This window comes from Martes martes, assembly GCF_963455335.1.
Source record: "Martes martes genome assembly, chromosome: 4".
Taxonomy (NCBI): Eukaryota; Metazoa; Chordata; class Mammalia; order Carnivora; family Mustelidae; genus Martes; species Martes martes.
The window spans coordinates 171286129-171311659 of NC_137891.1; the positions used below are offsets into that span (position 1 = coordinate 171286129).

The window sequence follows — 25531 nt, forward strand, 5'->3', positions numbered from 1 at the left end:
CTGCCTCTCAGACCCAAGCAACTTACCTTAAATAGAATGATTTTCAGCGGAATCCGATAAAAAGTTTTTAGGCTGCTGTACACCCCCTCTCCTGCCTGGGAAGGCAAAGGGGCTGAGTTTCTATTCTGACCCCAAAAAATGACCTACCCAGGAAGCAACAGTTGTTCCGAGCACAGCTGCTGCGGGTGACAGTCCCTGGGGGTAATTTATGGGCAGACACCCAGTTCTAGTTCCGGGCTCAGAGGACGCAGTGGGGTGGCCCCGGGAGAGGGGCGGGGAGCAAGGTTGGTGACTCCACTGGTCACGCCTGCTGTTCAGGGAGAGAGAGTCACCCACCGGCGTCCCAGGAGAGGGGGCAGAAGTTTTGAATTGTCAGCAATTGCTGCGCCAGCCGCTCTGAGCTCATCGCTGGAGGTGGGGGTGCAGGGGAGGGGGCGCAGGAGCCGGCTCGCCCTGGCGGAGCCCCTCGCTCCACCCTCCTGCTCAGGCCTGTGTTTAGTCAGCACTTGGCTTCCCAAGGCCGGTGACTGACAGGCAGCCAGACGCCCGCCCTGGGAGAAGACAAAATGGTGGTGTCGGGAGCCGCCCTTGCTGGGGAATTGGAGGGGAGGAATGTGGTTCTGGGAAGCAGGCGGCCCCAGCTTAAATTCCAGCTCCTCCACTTGGGAGCCGTGACCCCATGCTTCACCTCGCAGGGCTAATCCTGAGAAGAATGAGCATTTGCTGAGCGCCTACTACCTGCCCAAGACTGCACACACTTTATCCTAACCTTACGAGGCAAGGTCTCATGGCACACATGAGAAAAACAAGTTCAGAGGTTGAGCTGCCTGAGATCATGCAGCTGGCCAGGAGTGGAGCCACGCTTCAAACCTGGGTCTCTCTCAAGCCAGAGGTCATGCTCTGTCCACCATGCAACTGAAACAGCTTTCGGATTCTCCCCCCAGCGGGAGTCCTGGTCTTCAGCGTCCTGGGCAGCATGCTAGGGTTTTCCGTTCTGGTCCGCCCCACCCTCTGGTGCCCAAGTTTACAGGTACCTGTTTTTGCTCCTGCTCCAAAGTCAAGTGGACCGGACTGAGGGCCCAACTATCCTAGACCGTGAGAGTTGGAAGTACCTCGCGCCCTGAACTGCGGGGGAACACAGTGGGTCCGTAGGTGCGGGCTCCGGCTTCCCGCAGGTACACCGCGCTTAAGACCCGCGCGCGCGCGCGCGCCCCCGTGAAGATTGCACATGTAGGCACAAAGACATGCAGACACCCACAAGGTGACACCTGCACACGTGAGCGGGCACACTTGAGATCCCAGGCCCGGGGACATGTGCACACACTGCACCTAGAGCCCTGCCCTTGTGCAAACAAGGGCACAGATCAGCACACAGTTACAGGAACACATAATCGCAGGCCAGCCTCCGCGGTCCTCAGGAGCCACCCCTCCCTTCGCGCTGCCGCCGCCAGTTCCTCACTGCCCCCTCCTGGCCGCCCAGTGGCCAGGGCAACCTGGCAGCTTCTCCCGTGAGTTCTGCTCTGGGTGGTTGTCAGCTAGTTCCCTTCTCATAATGAGGCTGGGAGCAGTTTCAGGTGCTCTTCATAGTCCCTCAGCCCCAGCAGATGACGGTGTCTAGAGGGAGGTCTGAAGCTGGAGGACAAAAAAAAAAAAAAAAAAGAAAGAAAGAAGGAAGGAAGGAAAAAGGCTTTCACAGCCAGAAGAATCTCTCATGGTAGAATTCTCAGTACAGTGGTGGCAGGAGGCCTGCATAGACCACCCCCCACACCCTCCGCAGGCAGCCACCCGCTCTTGCCTGGGGCACTGTGCACACGTGCTCTCACAGTACACAGATTTCAGGAGAAGCGGACCTCTGGGCCGGCAAGGCAGAGGTCAGGCCTTCCAGCTCCCACATTGCTGCTCCCTCTCTGGGCCTCAGCTTCCTCACCTATTTGATGAAGAGTAAAGTTGACCGCGATGCATGTGACCCTCCACCCTGGAGTCTCACCATCTTGGGACACCTCTCCCAAACGTCACATGCCTGAGTATAGCACATCCATAAACACGACCCATGCATTCTTCAGGCTGGTCCTGGGAGGATTTCCAACACAAAGCTTTTAAGTGCTATTTTATGGTTGAGGAAACCAGGCACAGAGGGGCACAGCAACTTACCCAAAGTCACACAGCAAATTGGCAGCAGGAACGGAAAGAGATATCCTCTTCTTGTGGGCCCCAAGCTGCCTACAGAGTAGAACTCTCCCTGTGGGCTCAGGCCCAGAGCCAAGGAGACAGGAACAACAGAGACTAAAGCCAGAAGCTCTGCCCCTCCTTTTTTTTTTTTTTTTTTTTTTTTTTTTGGTTAAAGGTTTTCCTTTTGTTCTGTTTTGTTTAGTAATCCCTATACCCAACGTGGGGTTTGAACACCCAACCCCAAGATCAAGAGTCTCATGCTCCACTGACTGAGCCAGCCAGGCGCCCCCAGAAGTTCTGCCCTTCTGTCGAGCCCTGAAGGCCAAGGGGAACCCAACAGAGGTCCCAGGTTCCGTGTTGAGATGGAGGCTGGGAAACAGCAGCTTGCACCCCAGGGGAGTTCCACCACTCCCCACCCCTACTGGCAGTCTGCGCAAAGCCAGAGGCAGGCTAAAGAGGCACCCTACTCGGTGGCCACTTGGTAGTCTGTTCATCAAGGTACCACACAGGTGAGTGGTATGTGCACGTATGCCTGGACTCCATGGGTGTGTACTCACATATGTGCCTACAAGTACACTTAGGAGCATATTCATAGGTCTGTGTAAAATGTAAGTGTATGTGTTTGCAAGCCTGTATACCTAGGACAGCACTCGTGTGTCTAAACAAGACGTGTTTGGATGTACATGAATAAATGGTTTCTGTGTATCTGGCAGGTAAATTTACGTACATGTCAGATGTTGCTTGCACACGTATTGGGTTTGTTCATGAATGCACTTGGGTATGTGCAAATGTTCACATGCATTTGCGTAAAAAAGTGGAGTGAATCACGTCCATGCCAATGACAGCTGAGTGTGTGTAAATGTGTGTGCAGGGAAGGCTCCATGTGACTGTGTACCCATGACTCATAGGGGTGCCCTCTGCAGAGAATATGATGTCAGTGTTCCCCTAAGCTCTGGTACCGGGTGTGCACTGCTGGCTCTAGCCAGGCACTGGGCTTGCAGCACCCCCCACCCTACCTCCGCATTCTATTCCCCAGACCCATCCTGCTTGGCCAATTTGCAGCCTCTCGCTCCCAGCTCCCGAGAAGGCCTGCAGCAAAGTCAAGGGGCTGGTGGCCAATTAGCGAGGGGGTTAATCAGGGATCTGGGGACCCCTGGGGGGCGGGAAGCCGAAGGCAGGCATTGAGGTTGGCAGGAGCACTTACTGCCTGTCATGGGGGTGGGGGAGGGGAGAGACAAGGAGGGGAGGCTGAGCCCGCCTGGTGGCTGGAAACCGAGGGTCTGCCTGTGAATTCGTGATTGCTGAGCACTGATAGCAGCGGGGAGCCTGTGTGACTGTGTGTGCAAAGGGACATACATACATGCATTTGCATCCTTGAATGTGGTCCTATGTGCAATGTGTGTACCCGATGGGATACCATCTGTTTAAACATGTGCAGTTTTGTGTCTGTATATGTGGGTGTGCAATGGTGTGCAAGTGGGCCTGGGTATGCAAGCATGCCTGGACCCATGTGCACACACGTATACAAGTCCAAGCCTGTGTGTGCATACTCGTGCATGCAAGGGTGTGTGCACACATTGACGAATGTGCTCCCATGCAAACACATGCACATGAAGTTGACATGGCCCGCTAACATGTGTGCAATGGTGTGTGTGTGTGTACCAGTGTCCAGATACCAGATACACCTGGCTAGACATGCATGTACGGATGTATGTGCGTGTGTGTGTGTTCTCTGAACGGCCTGCGTGTGCCCGTGTGTGTATGCCCGTAGGTCTGCACGTATACAGGTCTCAGCGTGTCAGGAGCTGGGGAATGTGGGACTGGCGGGCTCCAGGCTCCAGGAGAGAATCTGACAGACGACCAGACTTGCCGCAGCCCCCAGCCCCGGGAGCCTGTTTTCCAGCCTGCGGAAGCTGTGAGCCCGTGAACTCATCTTATATTAATAGCTGCTGTCTCCTCACTTATTGCAGGGAGAGGCGGTCATGGCCCCGGCAGGGGCTCAGCACTCGGGGCTCCTCCCCTCCCCCACACAGGACTTGGGAAGAAGGGAGGGAAAGATGGGCCCTAGGGCTTACCCAGGCAAGAAGGCAGGGCTCAGGGCTCCAGCCCTTGCCTCCCCCAATCCACTGCCCAGCTCACCTCCCAAGCCTCTGTAGCTGGTAGGATCAGGCGTGGGGGTGGAAAAACGTCAGGGCCTTGGACACCCCCCACCCCCAAACAACCCCCCCACCACACACACATATGCACCAGACACGCGCTCACCAGTGCTGAGTAGCTCCGGGCTGAGAACCAGATGAATCTGAAGCGGTAAGAGACAGAGAAGGCTTTAGCTTGAGAGGGCAGACATGTTCCCTCTCTCAAGGACCCTCCGCTGGAGGGGGACACACAGCCCTGCATTCAGGGGTCCCTCTGCTGATGAAGAGGGCAAGACTTCTCTATAATATTTACTTGAGAAGTATAGCAAGGTGTTTTGTATAAACCACATCTTCATGGCCACAAGAGGACTTAGCCAAGGAGGCTTCCTGGAGGAAGCAGAGGGTAGCGGTGCAGGGAGGACCTGAGCTGTATCTGCAGAATCCCTGGAGGAGGGAGAAGCCAGCCAACCCCACCACGCACATGGGCTCCAACCCGAGGAGCAGACTGAGATATCCCTCAGGTTGAGCCCAGAACCCAAGGCAGAGAGACACCAGATACGGGCTCCCAGCTATGTCTCAGGTCCACCATACTACCACAGGCAGGCAAAGAGACTAGGGCCCGCAGCATGGCGGCCTACCCCGGCCTCTCCCAGACAAAGAGTTTTGACTCTGCTAAGCTCTGGAGCCAGGAGCTGGGATGGGGAGGCAAAGGGCCAAGCCTGCCCAGAATAGTATAGGCACTTGGACCCTCTCCTTCTGGTCCGTTCCCCCACCCCCTCGCCGGTGGAGGCGCCTTGGGAACACGGGTGAGGCAGCAAGGAGGCCCTTCTTCACACCGCCCCTCCCAAAGGTCGGGGGGTGCCTAGAGACCTCCAACTTCTCCCCAGCCTGGGGACAGGGCTCCCTGCCCGGGGTTTCCTTGCTTGCTGTTTCTGAATTGCTCTGGAAACTCATTCCCTTACCCCGGATAGAAACAGATTTGGAGTCAAATGGACCCAAATTCATTTTTTTTTTAATTTATTTATTTGTTAGAGAGAGAGAGCGAGCGAGCACAGGCAGACAGAGTGGTAGGCAGAGGCAGAGGGAGAAGCAGGCTCCCCGCCGAGCAAGGAGCCCGATGTGGGACTCGATCCCAGGACGCTGAGATCATGACCCGAGCCGAAGGCAGCTGCTCAACCAACTGAGCCACCCAGGCGTCCCTGGACCCAAATTCAAATCCCAGTTTGGCCCTTTGCTATGTGACTTTAGGTAGATCCCTTGTCACCTTCAGTGAGGCCTTTCTTGGGATCCCTCCTTTAAAGATTACACTCCCCGTGCCCTTTCCCTGCTTTATTTCTCTCCCAGGACTCTGCTCTCTGACATGACCAAATCTTAAACTTGTTTCTTTATTACAGTCTCCCCTATGAAATTGAAATTGTCCGCAAGGAGGGCAGTGAATGAATGAGGGCTTTTATTCTCAGAGCCTCAACTTCCTCTTCTGTAAAACGGGGAGAACAATAATACCACCCAAAGGGTCATGGTGATGTGTGAAATATTTGGGCCAAAGCTTGGCATGGAGAGGTGCTTGCTGAGTGGGTGTCTTTTCCCGAGGACCTTCCAGGAAGGTGGGGAAAGAAAGCTCCTCCTGACCTGGTGGGACCCCCTCCTTTGTATCTGGACTGGAGCTGTGTGTAGCTCAGCCCAGGTCTGCCTTCCACCAGCTCTGACCCTGCGCCTGTTGGCAGGTCCACTCCCCTTGGGGTCCTGTGGCCAGTGTTGGGGAGGAGCCTTGAACACTATGTGTAAGAGCTCTTGGCCAGGGAAATGGAGAAAGACCTGAGTCTTAGCCTGGCACAGCTGTGTGGGTTTGAGCAATGACTGCCCAACATCAGGCCTCAGTCTCCCCATCTGTACAATTGGGGGGGGGTGTTCTAAGGGTTCCATCTCCAGGTTTTGCCTACCTAGAGCCCTGGGAGGCTGAGAGGCTTTGCAAGCCAAGAAACAGCTTCCCCTTCAGCCACACTTCTAAACCTGCTCCTGCCCTTGCCTGGTGAACATACTCTTTCTGGCTCTGAAATACCTTATTCACACTTACTTACTTACACTTATGTCCTCAAATGCACACACTTACCATCACTGGCCTTTGGATAGAAAAGAAGCTCTTCCAGCTCCAGAATGACCATAGTCCCTCCAACCTCCTCCCAAATGTGGCCTCTGCCTCCAAGAATGAATCCCAACACAAATCAGGGTCCAGAATGTCCTAAGCTGGGGCACCTGGGTGGCTCAGTGGGTTAAGCCTCTGCCTTCGGCTCAGGTCATGATCCCAGGGTCCTGGGATCGAGTCCCGCATCGGGCTATCTGCTCAGCAGGGAGCTTGCTTCCCTTCCTCTCTCTCTGCCTGCCTCTCTGCCTGCTTGTGATCTCTGTCTGTCAAATAAATAAATAAAATCTTCCAAAAAAAAAAAAAAAAAGAATGTCCTAAGCTCCAGGCTTGGGAAGGAAGGAGAGGAGAGGCCATTGGCTAACAGAGCACAGGTTGTGGAAATGGATGTTCCCTCAGGCCAGTCACTAACCCTCCCTCAACCTCAGTTTTCTCATCTGTAAAATGGAGAAGATACTACTGGTGCCGTGGGAGGCTTGTTCAGCATAAACGAGGTAACATAGGCAATACACTCGGCGTAGTGCCTGGCACGCAGTAAACACCCACAAATAGAAGGAGCTGTTATTAAGGAGATGGAAATACTTTGAGCATCAACTTCATGCCAAAGCTCGAAACAAAAGCGCGTTCTCAACCTGAGAAAGGGTTAGCACCCTGGTTCCTGTCCTCAGAAAGAGATGGGATCCTTGGGATGCCTGGGTGGCTTAGTCGGCTAAGTGTCTGCCTTCAGGTCGAGTCATGATCCTGGGGTCCTGGGTTGGAGTTCTGCATGGGGGCTCCCTGCTCAGCTAGGAGCTTGCTTCTCCCTCTGCCTCCCATTCCCCCAGCTTGTGCATGTGCATGCTCTCCTTCTGACAAATAAATAAACAAAATATTAAAAAAAAAAAGAAAGGTGGGGTCCTTGTCTGGCAGTGCCTGGGTCTGAGCAGAGCAGAGAGGCCCATTAGCTCAGCCTCTAAAGGGGTGGGGGTGTCACCTGTCAGTCTCTCTCCACCCTGGGCCTGGGGCTTTCCCAGATCCCTCCACAGGCTCCCAGGCCTGATCTAATCCCCTCCCATTCCAGGCTTTCCGCCCACATCGGGTCCACCTCAGCCCCTCCACGCATAGAGACAGAAACAGACTTATCACAAAATCATTTTTTATTGAGCGATGGGTTGGGGATAGGAATAGGGGAGCACTGGAGGCCATACCCCGGTTGGCAGAGGGGTCAGGTGTTGGCTCACACCCTGCCTCCTCTAGGGCACCGCAGGGTGGGGCCTGGCCCCCAGGTCCTGGCTGTGGCTCTGGATGCCAGGCTGGAGTAGACTTGGGGCGGTTGCGTGTTCTGGTCCCGGCTGCCTAGCCGGGCTGCAGTTTCCCCCAAACGGCCACCAGAGGGCAGCCGGCCCCCAGCGCAGAGGAATTCTCGGTTGCTCAGGTGATGGCTTCTTAAAAAAATAAAAAACCAGAGGCTGGTGTGTTCTCCCAGCAAACCCGAGAGGGGCGGGCCTGGGGAGAAGGCTCTGGTTTCTATGATCTCTTTGATAAAAAATAAGCAAAAATAATAACAAAATACGTGGTTTCTCTTTCTCCCTTTCCCCCTTCTAGGAACTGAGGTCAGCAATGGGGGTGTGGGGACTGGGGGGTACCCTGGTATGGCCTGGATTTCAAGGTGTGGGTCTCTTTTTTTTCCCCTTACCGCCCATAAATAAATACGTAAATAAATAGGTAAATAAATAAATTATAAATAGATACTCTTTTTGTATGTGCACATATAAATAGATACATTTTTCTTTCTTTCTCCTATCTAGGCAACTGAGTGACTAACCTCTCTGACTCTTTAGCTCGGAAACCCGAAAGTAAAGTGACATGATTAAGGTCAAAAGGGGGGTGGAGGGAGATCAGGGACTTGGAATGGCACTGTAAAACACCCAGCAGCATTCTGGAACTCCAAGCCAGCTGGGCTGTGGGACGTTTCTGAGTGGAACCCTGGCCACCTGAACATTCTAGAACCATGGAGCCAGCTGGGCCTTGTAGGGATCTGGACAGAATCTTGTGAAACACCCGATGTCCTAGAACTCCAGAACCAGCTGGGTCTTGGGGGTGTGGAGCTGGGAGGTTGGAACAAAGCCCTGGAGGACCTAACATTCTGGAATTCTGTAGTGATCAGGGCTGGAGGGTCACCGGGATAGGACTAGACGTCACTGGGGGAACGGGAACGGAAGGGGATCTTGGAAGAGGAACAACAGCAGCAGATGGCCCACAGCACCTTCTGCACGTCCTGGTTGCGGAAGGCGTAGATGATGGGGTTGATCATGGAGTTATAGGTCGCGGGGAGCAGGGTGAGATAGGTGTAGAGGGGTGGAGAGTGGGCGTCACCCAGCAGGCAGTAGACAGTGAAGGGCAGCCAACAGGCAGCAAAGGCGCCAAGCACCACGGCCAGCGTGGCAATGCCCTTTCGGGTGGCCACGTAGTGGGAGGCGGGCAGCAGATGCCGTTGGAGGGCAATCTGCTGGGCATGGCGGCAGACGATGCGGCAGATCTGGGCATAGAGCTGCAACATGATGCCAAACACCATGAAGAAGGCAACGGCCAGGACCACCAGATGGTTCTTGGAGAGCGGATATACCACGCCACATGTGGCCCGGGCATCCAGACAGTTCCAGGCCAGCACAGGCAGCAGCCCCAGGCCCAGTGCGCCCCCCCACACTAGGGCCAGCATCACATAGGTCCGAGTCACCGTTGTCTCTGAATAGTAGGTGAGGGCATTGTACAGGGAAAGGTAGCGGTCGACGGTGATGGCCAGCAGGCTGCCCACGCTGGCAGTAAAGGCCATCGCCAGCACGCCAACCAGCACCAGGCTCATTTCCACCGAGCCAATGCAGAACACAGCAGCGAAGTGCAGGACCAGGCCCAGGCCCGCCAGCAGGTCGGCCACAGCCAGGCTGCCCACCAGCAGGAACATGGGGGCACGGAACGTGGGAGTGCCCACAATGATGGCCACCACCAGCGCGTTCTCACAGGACACCAGGGTGCCTGAGATGCACAGCACCACGTCCCAGGCCCTGGGGGAGGGCAGCGGGGCGGCTGGGCCTGTGGACCCCTCTGCTGAGCCCACGCTGCTCACATTCACGTTGCCTGAGCCGGCGGAGAGCCAAGCCAGGGGGCTGCCTGCACCCCACATCATGGTACCTGTAGGAGAAAGGCCCTGTGAGAAGCTGGCGGGCTGGGTGCTGGGCGAAGGGGTCTGAACCGGACAAGGTGCCACTCAGGATACCTTGTGAGTGTGTCTCCTCAGGATACCTGATGGGTTCCAGTGCCTTGTCCCCAACTCATGACCCAGGGCTCCTTCCAGGATACCATTGTCTCCCCCTGCCCACCCCCACCCTCACCCCAGGAGGGACCTATTTTCCTCTCATTGTACTGGGTCCCTCCACTCTCCCCTCCAACTCCCTGGGCCCCACAGGCCTCTTTCTCCCACGTGTGTGACCAGCGGAGAACCAGGTGAAGGACTACCATAAGTGGATGGGGGGCCCGTAGGATTCTGACGATGCTGGGTAGGCCCAGGACTGGGGAAGGGAAACACATCTCTAGACTGTAGAGGTAGCTCTGCTCCCTCCCCATCAGGGAGGATGACGCTTAGTTTCTGAGGCTTGCCAGACCCCTCACGAGTCTCTATTGCCAGCCCGAGGCTCCGCCCCCAGAGAATGCGCGTGAAGCTCCCTCCAGCCCCCACCCTGCACTCCCGGGGTAACACCACCTAGAAACTCAGCCCCACCCCCAACACACACGGGCCCAGACTTCTGTCCCCGCCAGACACCTCTTTCTGCCTAATCCTCCGGGTCTTTGGAACAGACACCCTCTGCAGGAGGCCCGGATCCCTGAATCAGACCCCTCCTTCTGCCCGGACACCTGAATCTTGGGCCTGACTCCGCATCCTGCCCGTATGTCTAGATCCCTAAGTGAGACACCTCCTGCTCGGACACCTGGGTCCCTGCCTCCGATGACTCTTGCCAGCCCAATCGCAGAGGACCATCAGTCCTTCCAGGGCCTTGGGCCTCGGAGGAGAGCGCACCCCACGCGGGGTCACCCAGATGACGGTTCTCATCATCCCGGACACTGGATCCCCGCCTGCTAACCCAGATTCTGGATTCCCGGTCTTAACCTCCGACCTCTGCCGGCCGCTGGGAGCCTGTCCGCCGGCCCTGCTCCCCAGCATCCTGCGTGCCCTTCCGGATGCCTCGTGCCTGCAGCGGGGCCCCCTACTCACCTCTCGGGACCTGGTGCGGCTGGGCCGCGTGGAGGCTCTGCTCGGGTCCGGGCGGCGAAGGGTTTGCGCGGACCCGGAGAAGCCCCCGCGGCCGCGGGAGAAGCGGCGTGAGTCACCCGCCCCGCCCCGCCCCCGGCCCCGGGTTCGGTGACGTCAGCGGCCCGACCGGCCAATGGGTGCGTCGCGCCCGGGCGCAGCGCGCGTCGGCGAGGCATAGTAATGAGGCCTCGCGCCGCCCGCTCCCCCATTCATAAAAAGCGACCGTGGCCGCGGCCCCGCCTCCTCCCCACTCGGCCCGCGCTGTCCTTGACGCGGCGCCCTCTGCGGGCCGGGATTTCGGGGGGCGCCGATGGGATACCTTGGAGAAGTCTTAGGGAGGTTGCGGGGAATATATAAGGGGAAGCAGAAAGGGGCCCTGGAAAGACTGTGGGGGTGATGGGACCCTCAGGTGGCAGAGACCGACAGAATTCGGGTGACGGAGACGGAGTGATGAGGCTGAATGGGCGTCCTCCGTGAGGATGATGGGGGTTGCCAAGATGATGGGGCCCTGAGGTGATGGTGACAGCAACACGAAGGAGCAGGGAAGTGGGTGGCAGTGACAGTATGAACAAGGTGACAGGATCTTGGGGGATGGTGGCCATGAGACGCTGCCAAAGAAAGAGAAGCCCCCAGGGCAACCATAGCAGTGTCAGGGTGACTGTGACATGATGGAGCTCAGGGATCCCAGGGTGGCAGAGGTGATGGCGAGGGAAAGGGAAGATGGAGTGTCCAGATGATAGGACTTCAGGTCACCATGACCCTGTCACAAGTGCTGAGGTACCCAGGGGACAAAACACAGTGAAGAGGGTTGTAAGGTAGCTTGGAATGAAGATACCGGGTGACTGTGGTGAATGAACTCCAGGGTGAGAGGGACAAGGTAGAGGGTCTGGACTGACAGTGACCAGGCAGGTGAGGTGCTGCCTGGGAAGGTCCTCGTGATGCTGGGGCTGGGATAAGGAGCTGCATGACGTCACTCATGTCAGCCCAATAGCGCCCTCCCAGCGCGGGAGGGGTGGGCCTGGCAAGATTTCAAAACCTGAATTATTTATTCAAGGATCTGGAAAGCCAGCAGGGTGAGGGGGGGCACTTCCCCGAAGCAGCAGGAGAGGGGGAGCCAGGAAGAACTTGGAAGCAGAAAACCTGGCAGCACAGTCCCCAGGGCAGGCCCCTCTCACAATCCCCATCTTAGGCATTCTGGCAGGGTAGGGCACGGAGAAGGAGCTCCATCTTCCCCAGCTTTCCTGTCCTTTGTCCCAGGGACATACACCATTCAGCTGACTTTTCCAGAGGTGACAGATGTGCCCAGGGGGAGAGAAACTGGCTGCTTCTCCTTCCTCTGTCTCTAGCTTTGATCCTCAGTAGATCCCTCCAGGCCTGTGGGATGGGGGTGGAGGACAGGGATTAGGTTAGGGCTTCAGGAAACCAGAGGGGCTCAGATCCCAGGCCCCACTGACTTCTCCCCTGACCGTGGCACTGCTGTAGTTCCCTCAGTCAGTGTGGGGCAGGGGGAAGGAGGTGACAGACCAGTGGCAGAGTACAAGGGAAGAGGAGAGCGTAGGGGCTGGGGAAGATGATGCATTTCCAGTTGGATGTGGTGAGTTGGGGGTAGAGGTGGTCGAATCCTAGTTCCTGCATTTCCTCGCTGTGTTACTTTGGAGGAATTTCTTCAGCACTCTGTGCCTGTCTTCTCATCTGTAAGAGAGGGTAATATTAGTATCTACCTTAGGATTGGTGGGAGGGCCCGGCACATTCTCAGCACTGTGTTAGCTACCAATAGTGTATCTGGCAGGAGGAGGACACCTGGGAGGCATAGATGTGCACGTAGTAATTGAGTTTCTAGGGCTAGATGATCTCACTCAGTGAGGAGAAAAGCCCCAGGGAACACCGCCACTGAGGGCACAGATTGTGGGTGAATGTGTCCTTGCAAAGGGTCCTGGCCTTCCCTTCGCCCAGAACCCCTTCACTTCATTCAAGCCTTTGCCTTCAAGTCAACCCTGAAGCAGGCTTCCCAAACCTCTATCCTAGATTACGCCACCCACTCTCCCCTCTTTCCTTGAGTTATTATTTCTCAGAGCTTTGCATTCCTAAATTTGTGTTTGTTCATGTATTTTCTTTTTTACTTCACGTCGGCCTCACCAGAATATAAGCTCCATGAAGGAAGAGACTTTGTCCTGTTCCGTGCCACCACAGCACCTGGTACTGTAGCAGGATGCTTAGAGTAAAAAGCAGCATCTAGAGAAAGTGGAGAGTACCGCTATGCCCAGTGTCCAGAATGGGAGGGGTTGTGAAAGAGAAAGCATACAGGGGCATCAGCCCCCCAGAACTCAGGTGTCCGCTCTCTTCCCCATCCGAGCTGGGTTCTAGCAACTTCCCCTCTGATCTCTGGGTTGGGAGAAGGTGGCTGGCAGGTTGGCAGGAAAGAGCTATGTGAGAGACTATCTTCTGCTATTCTGAGTGGCAGTAATAGTTCTTTCTTTTTTTCTTTTTTTTTTTTTTTTACAAATGTTCATAGTTAATTAATCCTCTCATGAAATGTCTGCACAATCACCACAGATAAAGTCACTGCAGAGTCTTTAGTCCTTTTGGCCTGAGCCAGCAAGGGCCTGTGTGGTGCCTGACATTCTTCATTCTGTTCCCATGTCCCACTCGCTCTTTTCTTGAGGTCTTTTTCTTCTCAAGCTGACCATGTCTTGCAAGGCTGTCTTTGGGTTCATTTTTCTTTCATAATCCAAGGAATTGTAAATCACGCCCAAGCCAGTTGCCGCGCCACTGTCAACATGGGTTCTGACTCCAAATATAAAGATGACATCTGGAATGGTCTTATACTATTTTGGCTAGTTTTCCCCCAACGTTCTGCCTTGGATACTGTTGTCTTCTCACCGTGAAGAACATCAACGACCACATTTCCACTGAAGTAGTTGGTTGGCTAAAACTTCCTGATCCAGAGAGCCACAGGGTGGTTCAAAATGGAAGCTGATTCTCAGGCAGTCGGGGAGGAAAAGAGTACAGTGATATTTATAGCCATGAGAAACCCCAGACACCCAAGAGACTCGAGTGAAGCTATGGATTTTCCCACAGGCACTCCCTCCACGCTTCAAAACTGCCCGATGCCAATGGGACAGTGGAGGCCATCACTGCCAACTGGGTCTCTCTTCCCCAAAGATCTGCTATCTAGAGAAATGGCTGTCCCTTCCTCTTCTATCCTCCTCATGTCCTCTGCCCTATCTCCTTGGTTCCTCCCCACTACTGATACCCTGTCCAGTCCTTCCCACCTACCAGGTGCCAGACCAGATCCCAGGCCTTAGAACAACCCTGTATCCCCATTTCATGGGTGAAGCCTAGAGAAGCTGAAGGACTTGGCCCCAGTCACACAGTACATGGCAGAGCTGGGACGTGAAGCTGGTCTATCTGCAAATCCAGTGTGTCTTCCATTCCATCCTAAACTCACCTGGGAGTCAAGTTTGACCAGGGCGGACAACACCTGTAGTTCCCCAGGTGACCACCAGATGGCTATGAACACTCTATTCCAGGTAAGACTTTTTCCCTTACCATTCTCTCTTCAATTTGGGGAATCCCATGGGCCTAGGTCTTCATGGAAGATGGGCGTGTATCTGAGGCACAGATAATATCCACACAAGCCCCTGTTCAAGCCCCAAGAATCTGGGCATCGTCTGTGCACACATTCTTTTTTTTTTTTTTTTTAAAGATTTTATTTATTTATTTGACAGGCAGAGATCACAAGTAGGCAGAGAGGCAGGCAGAGAGAGAGGAGGAAGCAGGCTCCCCGCTGAGCAGAGAGCCCGATGTGGGGCTCGATCCCAGGACCCTGAGATCATGACCTGAGCTGAAGGCAGAGGCTTTAACCCACTGAGCCACCCAGGCGCCCCTGTGCACACATTCTTAACACAGACCCATTTGTTCATTCACCCAGTATTTACTGAAAGTTCCCTGGGCTTTGAGTGGGTGTTATGGACAGAGAGATGATCTGGCCACATCCCTGCATTTCCTTTTCTTTTCTTTTTTCTTTCTTTTAATTCTTTCTTTTCTTAAGTAAACTCCATGCCACACATGGGGCTCAAACTCACAACCCCGAGATCAAGTCACATGCTCTACAAACTGAACCAACCCAGTGCCCCCACATCCCTGCATTTTCAATGTTCAATAAAGTTTTATTGAGCATGTGCTACTTTCCAGGCATGGTTCTAGGGACAGAGGATAAGGCAATGAACAAAAATCCTTGATTTCACAGAGCGGCCATTCTGATGGGGAAAGATGGACAATCTACAAATAAACATTTAAAATGAGGGGCGTGGGGCGTCTGGGTGGCTCAGTGGGTTAAATAAAGCCTCTGCCTTCGGCTCGGGTCCTGATCCCAGGATCCCCGCATCGGGCTCTCTGTTCTGCAGTGAGCCTGCTTCCCTTCCTCTCTCTCTGCCTGCCTCTCTGCCTACTTGTGATCTCTGTCAAATAAAAATAATAAATAAAATCTTTAAAATGGGGGCGCATGGGTGGTTCAGTGGGTTAAAGCCTCTGCCTTCGGCTCGGGTCATGATCTCAGGGTACTGGGATCGAGTCCCATATGGGGCTCTCTGCTTGGCGGGGAACCTGCTTCCTCCTCGCTCTCTCTGTGCCTGCCTTTCTGCCTACTTGTGATCTCTCTCTGTCAAATAAATAAATAAAATCTTTAAAAAAAAAGTAAAATAAAATAAAATAAAATGATTTTAAGTAGGGGGCCCCTCCAGGGTCTCACAGACCAGAAGGACAGGACAAATATACAGTCACAACATGATACAATCTGGTTATTTAATAAACACCTACTTAGCCCTTAAGTGTAGAGGGAGTTAACTACAGAAGAAGATAAACATGGTTCCTGCCTTCATAGAAATTATAGCCTAGGATACGAAAGAGTAATTAATTACACATTTGATATGTGTTTTGAAGGAAAAAGGAAGTATCATGAGTGGGGAAGAGAAATGGGGCAGTTTTAGGGCCCTGGGACACAGGTGAAAGTGCCCAGGAAGCAGATGGACCCACTGGGTCCTGGGTTCACATCCTGGCCCCCCTCATTGTAACCATGTGCCCCTGGGCAGGTGATTTTCCTTCTTTTTTTTTTTTAAGTTTATTTATTTATTTGCTTATTTTAGTAATCTCTATACCTACGACCCCAAGATCAAGAACCACATGCTCTTCTGAATGAGCCTGCCAGGTGCCGGATTTTACTTCTGAAGCCCACAAACGGGATAACAAAAGCCATGCCTAGAGGGTAGTCATGGACATTAGATGAGAAGCTGCAAGTAAGCTCTTAGTGGAATGTATACTCTACTAAGAGTAAGAGGTCAGTAGTGTGAACTATGTATTATTAGTTACAGGTGGCAGCTGGGGCGGGAACACTGGGCTGGAGATGGAGATAGGAGACCTGATGGCTTTCAGATCAGAGCCAATGGCAGAGGAATGGCCAAAATGATCCCAGGAGAGGTGGAATAGATCTCAGGAAGGAACGGGGCCATCAGGAAGAAGAGAGGGAAGGGGGGGGCAGCAGAGAAGGGGAAAGAGAGTGGAAGTGAAAGAGAAGGAGGAAAAAGAGGAGGTGCCCTCTAAGAAACCCGAGAAGATACAGAGGGGGAAAGAACTAGAAGAGGCCGGTGCCAGGGCAGGAGTTGAGGCGGAAGGAAGTCTGTGGAAACCCCCAATTGTCCTACTAATAATGAGACCAATAACTTGGTCGGAGGGCGTGGTGGGAAGCTGAGGGGCAGAAGGAAGTAGGGCAAGGGGTGAAGCGAGGTGGGCGGTCAGGGTCCAGCGGCCGGGCGAAGCCAGTCCCCGGGCGTGGGGCCTATTTGGGTTCACTCAACAAGGTCCGGCCTGCGGGAAAAGTCACCTCGCTTCGAATCCAGATTTTGCACTGTGACCTCCGCCTACTCACACACCTTTCCTGAACCTTAGTTTCCTCACCTGTGAAGTAGGGATACTAACTACCCCGCGAAGTTTTCGTGAAGCTGCTGGTGAGGACTCCCAGGACCAGCTGTTGCTACTACACCTGGATCCCGCCCCCTTTTGTCCGAGCCCCCGCCCAGATCGCCGAACCGAGCTTGGTCAGGCCGCGCCCACCACCCACGCCCCCAATGACCCCGCCCCTGACGACCGGGCCCCACCCCGACGGAGGGACTGGCCCCTCCCCCAGAATGACCCCGCCCACCTGGCCACGCCCAAGTTGCCTGGGTCTCGCTCCACACATCCCAGCCGAGCCGAGTCCGGGAGGGACGCACCACGCCAGCTCTCCGCCGACCCCCTGCCCCGCCCCGCCCATGGCCGCGCCGGGACCCCGCGCCTTACGGGTCGCGCTCTGTGGCGGCTGCTGCTGCCTTCTCCTGTGTGCCCAGCTCGCTGTGGCTGGTAACGCGGACCAGGGTCTGGTTGGAGGCCCAGCCCGGGCAGGGGCAGGTGGAACCTGCCTTCATCCAGCCGCCGGTTCTGGAGCTGTCTGGGCTGGGGGGCGGGGGGCTGGAGGGGACTTTCCACAGAGTTCAGGGCTCAAGCGGTGGGTGAAGGGGGTTCTAGCCATGTGTGGAGCATCGGTATATGATAGGCTCCAAGTGTTCGGAAGTGAAGGGACCCCAGGTATGTCTGGGGTATGCCGCTCCACATCTATCAGGAAACCCCAGGTGTATGCAAAGGGAGGGGACTCTGGGTGAATGTGGGGGAGCTTGGGGTGTGTGTAACCATGTGCTTGTGGAAACTCCAGGTGTGTAGTGGGCCTTAGGGGATCCAGGTGAGTGTATGTGTGCAAAGGGGTGAGCAACACAGTAGCGGGGAAGGGCGGGTGCAGCTCAGTTTCAAGGAGTTGCTCCCACTCCCAGGTAAAGGAGCTCGAGGCTTTGGGCGGGGAGCTCTGCTCCGCATGAACATCTGGCCAGCTGTCCGAGGGGCCTGCAAACAGCTCAAGCTCTGTGAGCATTGTGTGGAGGGGCACAAAGCACACAACCTCTCCAGCTGCGTGTGGGAGCAGTGCCCACCCGAGGAGCCAGGTATGGAGGTGGGCCCTCCCCAAACCGAGTGCCCCCAGTTCAGAACCCCAGGGCCTTGGCCCCTCTCCCCAAATCTCTCCCCTATACCTTCTCCCACCAGGACACTGTGTGGCCCAAGCTGAGGTGGCCAAGGAAGGTTGCTCTTTCTACAACCGCTCAGAGTCGTGTCCAGGTAAGGGGACTCCTGCTGGCCTAAGCTGAGTTGGAGAGAGGGGGCTGAGGTGTCCCCAGCCAGAGCCTTTCCTTCAGGAAGGAACTGGCCTCTCTCAGGGAGCAGACTATGCTCACGAACACCTGGGTCCACTTTCAGTTCTGCCTTTAGCTCATTGAGAAGTCTCTTCCCCTCTCTGGCTTGTTTCCCCATTTAAAAATTGGCACAGCCAAAGGATCCAGGACAGATGTGTGGAGGGGTTGGAGAAGTGAGCTCGTCTAATTTAAAACAGTGAGGACTTCAGAATCCGAAGTTCAGAAGGGAACGGAGGGAGGGCTTTCTGGAGGAGGTGTCATCAGAGATGACCCTTAAAGGTAGAAATGGAGAGAGGGCACACCTTGTGGAAGGAACTGTATGAACTGAGGCTTGAAAGTATGTTAGCTGGACCTGGATCTGGAACAGGGGTCCTGATGTGAGTCAGAAGTCAAGCTGTTGTCCTGGGTTGGGTTCTTGGTGGGAGTCATGGAGTAGGAGAGGTGATTTAGTATGGATTTCCTGTCTTTCCAGCTGCCCACCACTACCCCACCTATGAACCAAAGACAGTCACGACAGGTAGGTGCTACCCGGGAGAATGGGAGCGGTGGAAGGATTAGAGGGGCCAGCAAAGACAGCTGGGCTCGGGTGCTGACATGCCCTGTGACCTCAGCCCTGTGACTTCTCCTGCTGAGACTGTTCCCACATCTGTAAAATGGGTTGGGTAATACCTCACAGAATCGCTGCGAGGATTTTACGGGCAGGCGTAGAGAGCCTAGTTCAGTGTCTGATGCATAGAAAGAGATGAGGAAGTGATGGGTCCTGTCCCTCTCCTCCCACCAGTTCTGGGAGCTCAGGCTGACCCTCTCAGGACCTGCCCTTGGTGCTGAAGCGTTCATGGCTGGCTCAGGCCACCAGTGAGGTGTAGTTCAGTGACTACCTCACAAAGCAGGCTCCTGGCAGAGCAGAAGCAAGAACTCTGCCACTTGGTTCCCACTGCCCCTCAGGGCCCAGAGGTCACCAGGCTTGATAGGGATGGCTGCAGAGGCTTTGGTTAATTAAAGCCAGAAACTTGATCTTGGAGGCTGAATTATTGATGGCTCAGCTCCCTCTGGCTGAGCCCTAGATTGGTCTTGGGCAGCTCATTTCTTCCCTCTCCTACTTTCCCCCCAGTGTCCTTCTCTGGGGCTCCCTGTGGTGTAGCTGGGACCACCCTTTGCCCTTCGTATTCTCAGACCCCCTTACACAAGCTACACCCACCGAGAGGTGGACCCATCTCCCAGCTGGGCCCCTCTCCACTGCCCCAGAATCACCTTCTGCCACCAGGCCTGCCCTGGCACCTGGCCTAGGGCCTGAAATTGAATCCCTAGTGGGAGTTGATGGCTAATGTGGCACAGGTGGGAGCCACCCAGACAGCCTGGCAACTGGGCGCTGAGACGGGCCTGGGTGGGGGGTGGGGGGAGCAGAAATGTTTAGGGGACACTGTGTGACTGGTTCTGTCTTAACTGTGAGGTGACTTTGGGCAGGTCTGGTCCTCAGAACCCAGCTTCTCCCTCTGACGTACATCACCTAGTCTCCATTTACACACTTGGTAGGGCATGGGCCTCCACTTCTTCCTTCTGTAAGGGCTCTGACATCGGGTGACTCCAGGGTGTCAGGACTTAGGAGTATTGAAAAGGGACAGTATCATCTGTATTTTGGCTTTGAACCCTGAGAACCAAGGCCAAAAGAAACTCTGAGGCAAAGGGGTCTGGAGGCCCAGCTTCTGGGTCCATCCTTAACTCACCTGGCCAGAGTGGGATAGGGAGGCTAGAAGGGAGCTCATTGCTCTCAGGACCTTGCCATCCTGAGCCCAGAGAGGATATGAAAAGACATCAAGCCACAGAGCAACAGGGAGCAGAGCCAGGGCTGGAGCCAAGCCCCACCCCCCACCCCCCCACCCCCGCCAGGCACTGTCCCTCCCACAGGCACTTCCCAGCTGGCCACAGGATCTGGGCCAAACTTCTTCTTTTTTTAAATTTTATTTTATTTTATTTTTTCAGTGTTCCAAGATTCATTGTTTATGCACCACACCCATTGCTCCATGCAATCCATGCCCTCCTTAATACCCACCACCAGGCTCACCCATCCCCCAGCCCCCTCCCCTCCAAAACCCTCAGTTTGTTTCTCAGAGTCCACAGTCTCTCATGGTTCATCTCCCCTTCCAATTTCCCTCAATCCGTTTATCTGTTGAAAGGCATCTTGGCTCTTTCCACAGTTTGGCGGCTGTGGCCATTGCTGCTATGAACATTGGGGTACAGATTGGGCAAACTTCTGAGCCTGCTGCTCAAGGCTCCCATTGGAGGACTGGGGCCTCCAGGAGGCCTGCTCTGGTTATCGGGGTGGGGTTGGGATCCTGGTCCACAGTGACCCGCTATGACCTGCGCCCTGCAGGGAGCCCCCCAGTTCCCGAAGCCCACAACCCTGGGTTTGACGGGGCCAGCTTCATTGGGGGTGTCGTGCTGGTGCTGAGCCTGCAGGCAGCAGCCTTCTTCGTCTTACGCTTCCTCAAGGCCAAGGACAGCACCTACCAGACACTGTGAGTACCTGGCCAGCCAGCAGAATCCCAGTTCCCTTCCCCCACCCCACTCTTGCCCTTTGGGTCCCTTTTAGTGCCAGTTTGGGGTCTTTTCAATGGGGTGGCCCTAAGGGCAATGTCTTCCTCCTGACGTCACCCATGGGAACCACACCTCTCCCTCCTCAACGCATGGGGTTCCCTCTGTCCCCTGTTGGCTGGGGCCAGGACTCAGCCTGGACCTGCGTCTGAGAGCCCAACTGAGCCCACCTGTCTTTGTCCCTCATGCTGCCGGCAGGGAGGAGAGCCAGTAGGTGACACCCCAGGCAAGCCTTCATTTTGCAGCCCTGTGGCCATAGGCAGGAGCCTGGGACACGTGTGCGGTTTGGTTTTCCTCTAGGAAGGGGAGCTGCCCTGAGGCCCCCGTGTGCCCATGTGTGCAGTGGGGCGGGTTGCTGTGGCCTCCCTTCACGTGTGTGCTTCCGGCCACTGCCGTCAGGGGGTGGGGGTCCTCGCCCAGCCGAGGCAGCACCACCGCCCTGAGTGCCCTCTCTGTCTGGCCTCCGCAGAATCTGACCCCCTTCAGGCCTGGATTCCACAGGAGAAGGAGGACGAAGAGGGTGCCCTCTTGGCCCCCTTGTAGGCACTGGGGGTGGGACAAACTTTGGCCACCCATGTCTGGCCCCTGTGGGCTGTCAAGCAGGTTCAGTGCCTCCTGTCCCGGGCCTGGTACCTGCATCCGAGAGCATTCTTCAGCCATCTCCTGTCTTACCCATCATGCCTGCGGGCCCCCTGCCTGGCTTGGGGTCTGTGCCTGCCTCTTCCCATCCGCCTGGCCTAGCACTGCCCTCAAATAAAAGAACTCTTTGCAGCACTGTGCTCCATGGGCTGCGTGTACATCTGTGGGGGGTGGGGTGAGCCATTATCCTCTCCTTCATGGGAATTCAGCCTCGAACTGCTACTATCACCTCGCTCTCTCTCTTTTTTAAAGATTTTATTTATTTATTTGGCAGAGAAAGAGAGCACAAGCGTGAGCAGGGGGAGCAGCAGGCAGAAGGAGAGGGAGAAGCAGGCTCCCCTCCGAGCTGGGAATCTGATTCAGGGTTCGATCCCAGGACCTTGGGATCATGACCTGAACCAAAGGCAGACACTTAGCCGACTGAGGCGCCCAGGCGCCCCGGTCACCTTTTAAAACATTTCTTTTTTTTTTTTTTTTTTTTTTTTTTTTTAAAGATTTTTTTATTTATTTATTTGTCAGAGAGAGAGAGAGGGAGAGAGAGCGAACGAGCACAGGCAGGCAGAGTGGCAGGCAGAGGCGGAGGGAGAAGCAGGCTCCCTGCTGAGCAAGGAGCCCGATGCGGGACTCGATCCCAGGACGCTGGGATCATGACCTGAGCCGAAGGCAGCTGCTCAACCAACTGAGCCACCCAGGCGTCCCACCTTTTAAAACATTTCTATTTGTTATATGTGTTTAACCCTCCCCCTGCTGTCCAGCCCTTTATAGATAAGTCTATAGAGACTCAGCAAGGTAAGTACATTTGCTCAAGATCGCACAGGGGGATGGGCAGGGCTGGGTTTGGAATCTAGGTTTTTCTGACTCCAGAATAAGCGGAAGGTCAGAATTCCCCTGCAGAGGCATTTCCAGGCTCTCTCAGCGACTAAAGTTAAGTCCCCACCCCAGTGCCTGCCAAGGTGGAGATGCCCCTTGCACTCAACAGCCCCTTCTGCACTCCTGGCCTTCCTCTCTCAGGGCTTCCTGGAAAGCCCCTGCCCTCCCATGCCCACCTCCTCCCCCACCCCCGTGCAGAAGCCCTCCCTGGCTGATAACATCCCCCACGGCTGGGCACCAGCTGGAAACAGGACACGTGGCTGAGAGGGACAGCGTTATCTGATTTCATTCCATGATTGTCCAAGGAAGCAGAGGGACCAGAGAGGGTCACGGTGGCAGCAGCGAGGTCAGCCTGTGGAGCCCTGCAGCTCTGTGTGAATGGGAGGAAGAGATTTCCCAGCTCTGGCCCTGCTTTCCCATCTGTGAAGCAGGGTCACAGCAGGGTCCATCTCAGCGGCATGCGGGGCGACTCAGAGCAGGTGCGCGTGCTCCGTCGGCACCCAGGTCACCATCACCCTTCCAGCCGTGTAGCCTGCATAGCCTTCAGCTTCTGCCTCCCCCAGGTCCAGCCTCTCTGCCCTCCAGCTGGATGGGCTCTGAGGGACCCAGGGGGTCAGGGAGAGTCCGCAAGCAGTTCGGGCTCCTCCTTGGCCTCCCAGCTCACCCATGCCGCCACTGCCACGCGGTCCATCTCCTCACCCCCCACATCAGAGCCCCCATTTCAGGCATCAGCCTCCCCTTTGAGCACCGCTCTCTCCATACTTACAGCTCCCTCTTGCTACCTGGCCCGTCTTGCTTTCTGTCTGCTCCAAGCCTTTGCACACGCAGTTTCTCCTGCCTGGCCGGCAACCCCCTTCCCCTGGCTTCGCCACCCAGCCCTTAAGTGCAGGCAGGGAGAATGCGCCTTCTTTCCAGGGCTGAGGGAGGAAATGCCCCCACTGCCTTCTGGTTTTCCACTCAGTTAAGGACCCTTCTTTATCCGGGGACGCCTGGGTGGCTCAGTGGGTTGAACCTCTGTCTTTGGCTCAGGTCATGATCTCAGGGTCCTGGGATCGAGCCCCGCATCGGGCTCTCTGCTCAGTGGGGATCCTGCTTCCCTCTCTCTCTCTGCCTACTTGTGATCTCTGTCTGCCAAATAAATAAATAAAGTCTTTAAAAAAAAAAAAGTTTAAGAATAGGCAAAACTAAAAAAAATAAAAATAAAAGGACCTTTCTTTATCGGATGTTTGCTTTTTCCAAAGTAGTAAATGCCTGCAGGAAACAAAAGGTCCATACAGGAATGGATATGAAGAGTGAGGAACACTTGCCCCCCGCCCCACTCCCCAGAAATAACTATGCTTAATAGTACGTTTCAGACCCTTTTTGTAAATTTACACTGTACATGCATGCGTTCCGTGTTCTTAAAACACAAAGTGGGATCGGGCTATGCATATTGTTCCACAACTTTGCCCCTTCCTTTAGAGCTCGGGTTTGCCCTATGACATGCCCAGGTGATGGTATTTTATTCACTTGTGTTCTATCAGTGTTCAGTTGGGTCTCTTCCGTGTTGATTTTTTTTTTTTTTTAAGATTTTTTTTTTTAGAGAGGGTTGCCTGGGTGGCTCAGTGGGTTAAAGCCTCTGCCTTCGGTTCAGGTCATGATCCCAGGGTCCTGGGATCGAGCCCCACATCGGGTTCTCTGCTCGTCAAGGACCCTGCTTCCTCCTCTCTCTGCCTGCCTCTCTGCCTACTTGTGATCTCTCTCTGTCTGTCAAATAAATAAATAAAATCTTTTTTAAAAAAAAAGATTTTTTTAGAGAGCACGAGCAGAGGGAGAGGCGGAGGGAGCAGGGAGAAGCAGACTCTCCACTGAGTGGGTACTCCCACGCAGGGTTCGATACCCAGGGCCCCGAGATCATGACCTGAGCTGAAGTCACACACAACGTACTGAGGCACCCAGGAACCCCCATGTTAATTATTATAAAGAGCACATAATTTTTTTAAATTAAGTAACCTCTATGCCCAACATGGGGTTCAAACTCACAAGGCCAAGATCAAGAGTCACATGAATCACACCAACTGAGCCAGCCAGGTGCCCCATTCAAAAAAAAATATATATATATATTATAAGTAACACATGATGGGGCTCCTGGGTGGCTCAGTCAGTTAAGCATCCAACTCTTGCTTTTGGCTCAGGTCATGATCTCAGTGTCGTAAGATCGAGCCCCACGTCTGGCTGTGTGCTCAGCGTGGAGTCTGCTTGAGAGTCTCCCTCTCCCTCTGCCCCTCCCACTCGTGATCTCTCTCTCTCTCTCAAATAAGTACATCTTTTTTTTTTTTTTTTAAATAACACATGACTAAAAAAAATAACACATGGTAACTAGGCTTGTCTGCAGATCTTAGCACACCTGTGGGAGAGTTTGGGGAGGAGAGATCCCTGGAATTGGAACTTCACGATCTCGGAGAGTCCCTCTCGTGGATTCATCCTGTCTGGCAAACTTGGCCCTACCTTCCCCGACACCCCCTGCTACTGCAGCCCTCCCCTGCCCCACGAGTGCTGGGCCCGGCATAGAGAAGGCCTCCAGCGCAAGCTTGATGAACTAACGACCAAGTGGATGGAGGAGTGAACGCACAAGCCAATGAGCCTTCCCTCCCCTTTGCTATCCCCTGAGGATTCTCTCCAGCTCAGACTGCAACCCTCACATCTGGCCTATGGCGGCTGCCTCCTCACTGGCCTCCCGGCCTCCAGGTGTGCCCCGCACAGTCGCCCACTCAATGGCCCGCCTATATTAGCATCTATTTCCTAGATGCTGCCGGGGGCTCCCCAGCAGACCTGAGAGTGGGCATGAAGTCACTTTGCCAAGAGTGTGTCTGCCCAGTAGGGAGCTTCGGCCAAATCTCTGTGGTTCTGAGCGCCTAAGTGCCAGGTAGTGAGCAAGCCATGTCCTGTCTCTGGGCCTCAGTTTCTCCTTGTTTTTTAATTCATTTAACCAATATTTATTGAGTGCCTGCTTTGTGTCAGGCCTATAACCCAGGGCCAGGAATGACTACATGCCAGGCTGTGTACGAACCAGAGGCCACACACAGACCACACCCAGCAGGACTCATGGAGTGCAGTAGGTACCCAGCAAATGGTAGCCATGGCCTTAACCCTTGACAAAGACCGGGGAGGGGCCCCCAGAGGAGATGACGATAGGGCTGGACCTCTACAGACAGGTGGGGCTTCGCAGGGAGAGACGGAGAGGAGGGCATCCCACATGGAAGACACAGAACAAGTGAAGGGGCAAAGGCGGAAAACCCTATGTGACTCCAAAGATCTGGAGAGATGGCTGCAGAGCCCCGGAAGCCAGGACCAGGAGTTAGGACTCCATCCTGGCCTCTGGGGCTGAGGGAGGAAATGCCTCTACCCCCTGCTGGCTCTAGCCTGGGTGGGGCCTCCCTGGGGAAGGACA

At 54.9% G+C, this 25531-nt stretch overlaps 2 protein-coding genes across 3 annotated transcripts; one reads left to right on the forward strand and one right to left on the reverse strand.

Moving 5' to 3' along the window:
• Positions 1-8614: 8614 nt before the first annotated feature.
• GPR3 (G protein-coupled receptor 3) lies at positions 8615-9607 on the reverse strand (the record flags this gene model as incomplete). Its single annotated transcript, XM_080802375.1, has 1 exon — positions 8615-9607. The coding sequence occupies one exon, from the start codon at positions 9605-9607 to the stop codon at positions 8615-8617; it is 993 nt and encodes a 330-aa protein (XP_080658501.1).
• Positions 9608-16966: 7359 nt separating this feature from the next.
• Positions 16967-21371, forward strand: CD164L2 (CD164 molecule like 2; the record flags this gene model as incomplete). 2 transcript variants are annotated; one of them, XM_080801814.1, is made up of 6 exons in its annotated part: positions 16967-17122; positions 17587-17754; positions 17855-17926; positions 18473-18517; positions 20372-20516; positions 21062-21371. In XM_080801814.1, exons 1-6 carry the CDS (start codon positions 17035-17037, stop codon positions 21066-21068), a joined length of 525 nt encoding a protein of 174 aa, XP_080657940.1. In that variant the 5' UTR covers positions 16967-17034. The 2 variants fall into 2 exon arrangements, with proteins under 2 accessions (XP_080657940.1, XP_080657941.1); XM_080801815.1 differs by lacking the exon at positions 21062-21371 and having other exon boundaries at positions 20372-20520.
• Positions 21372-25531: the final 4160 nt, after the last annotated feature.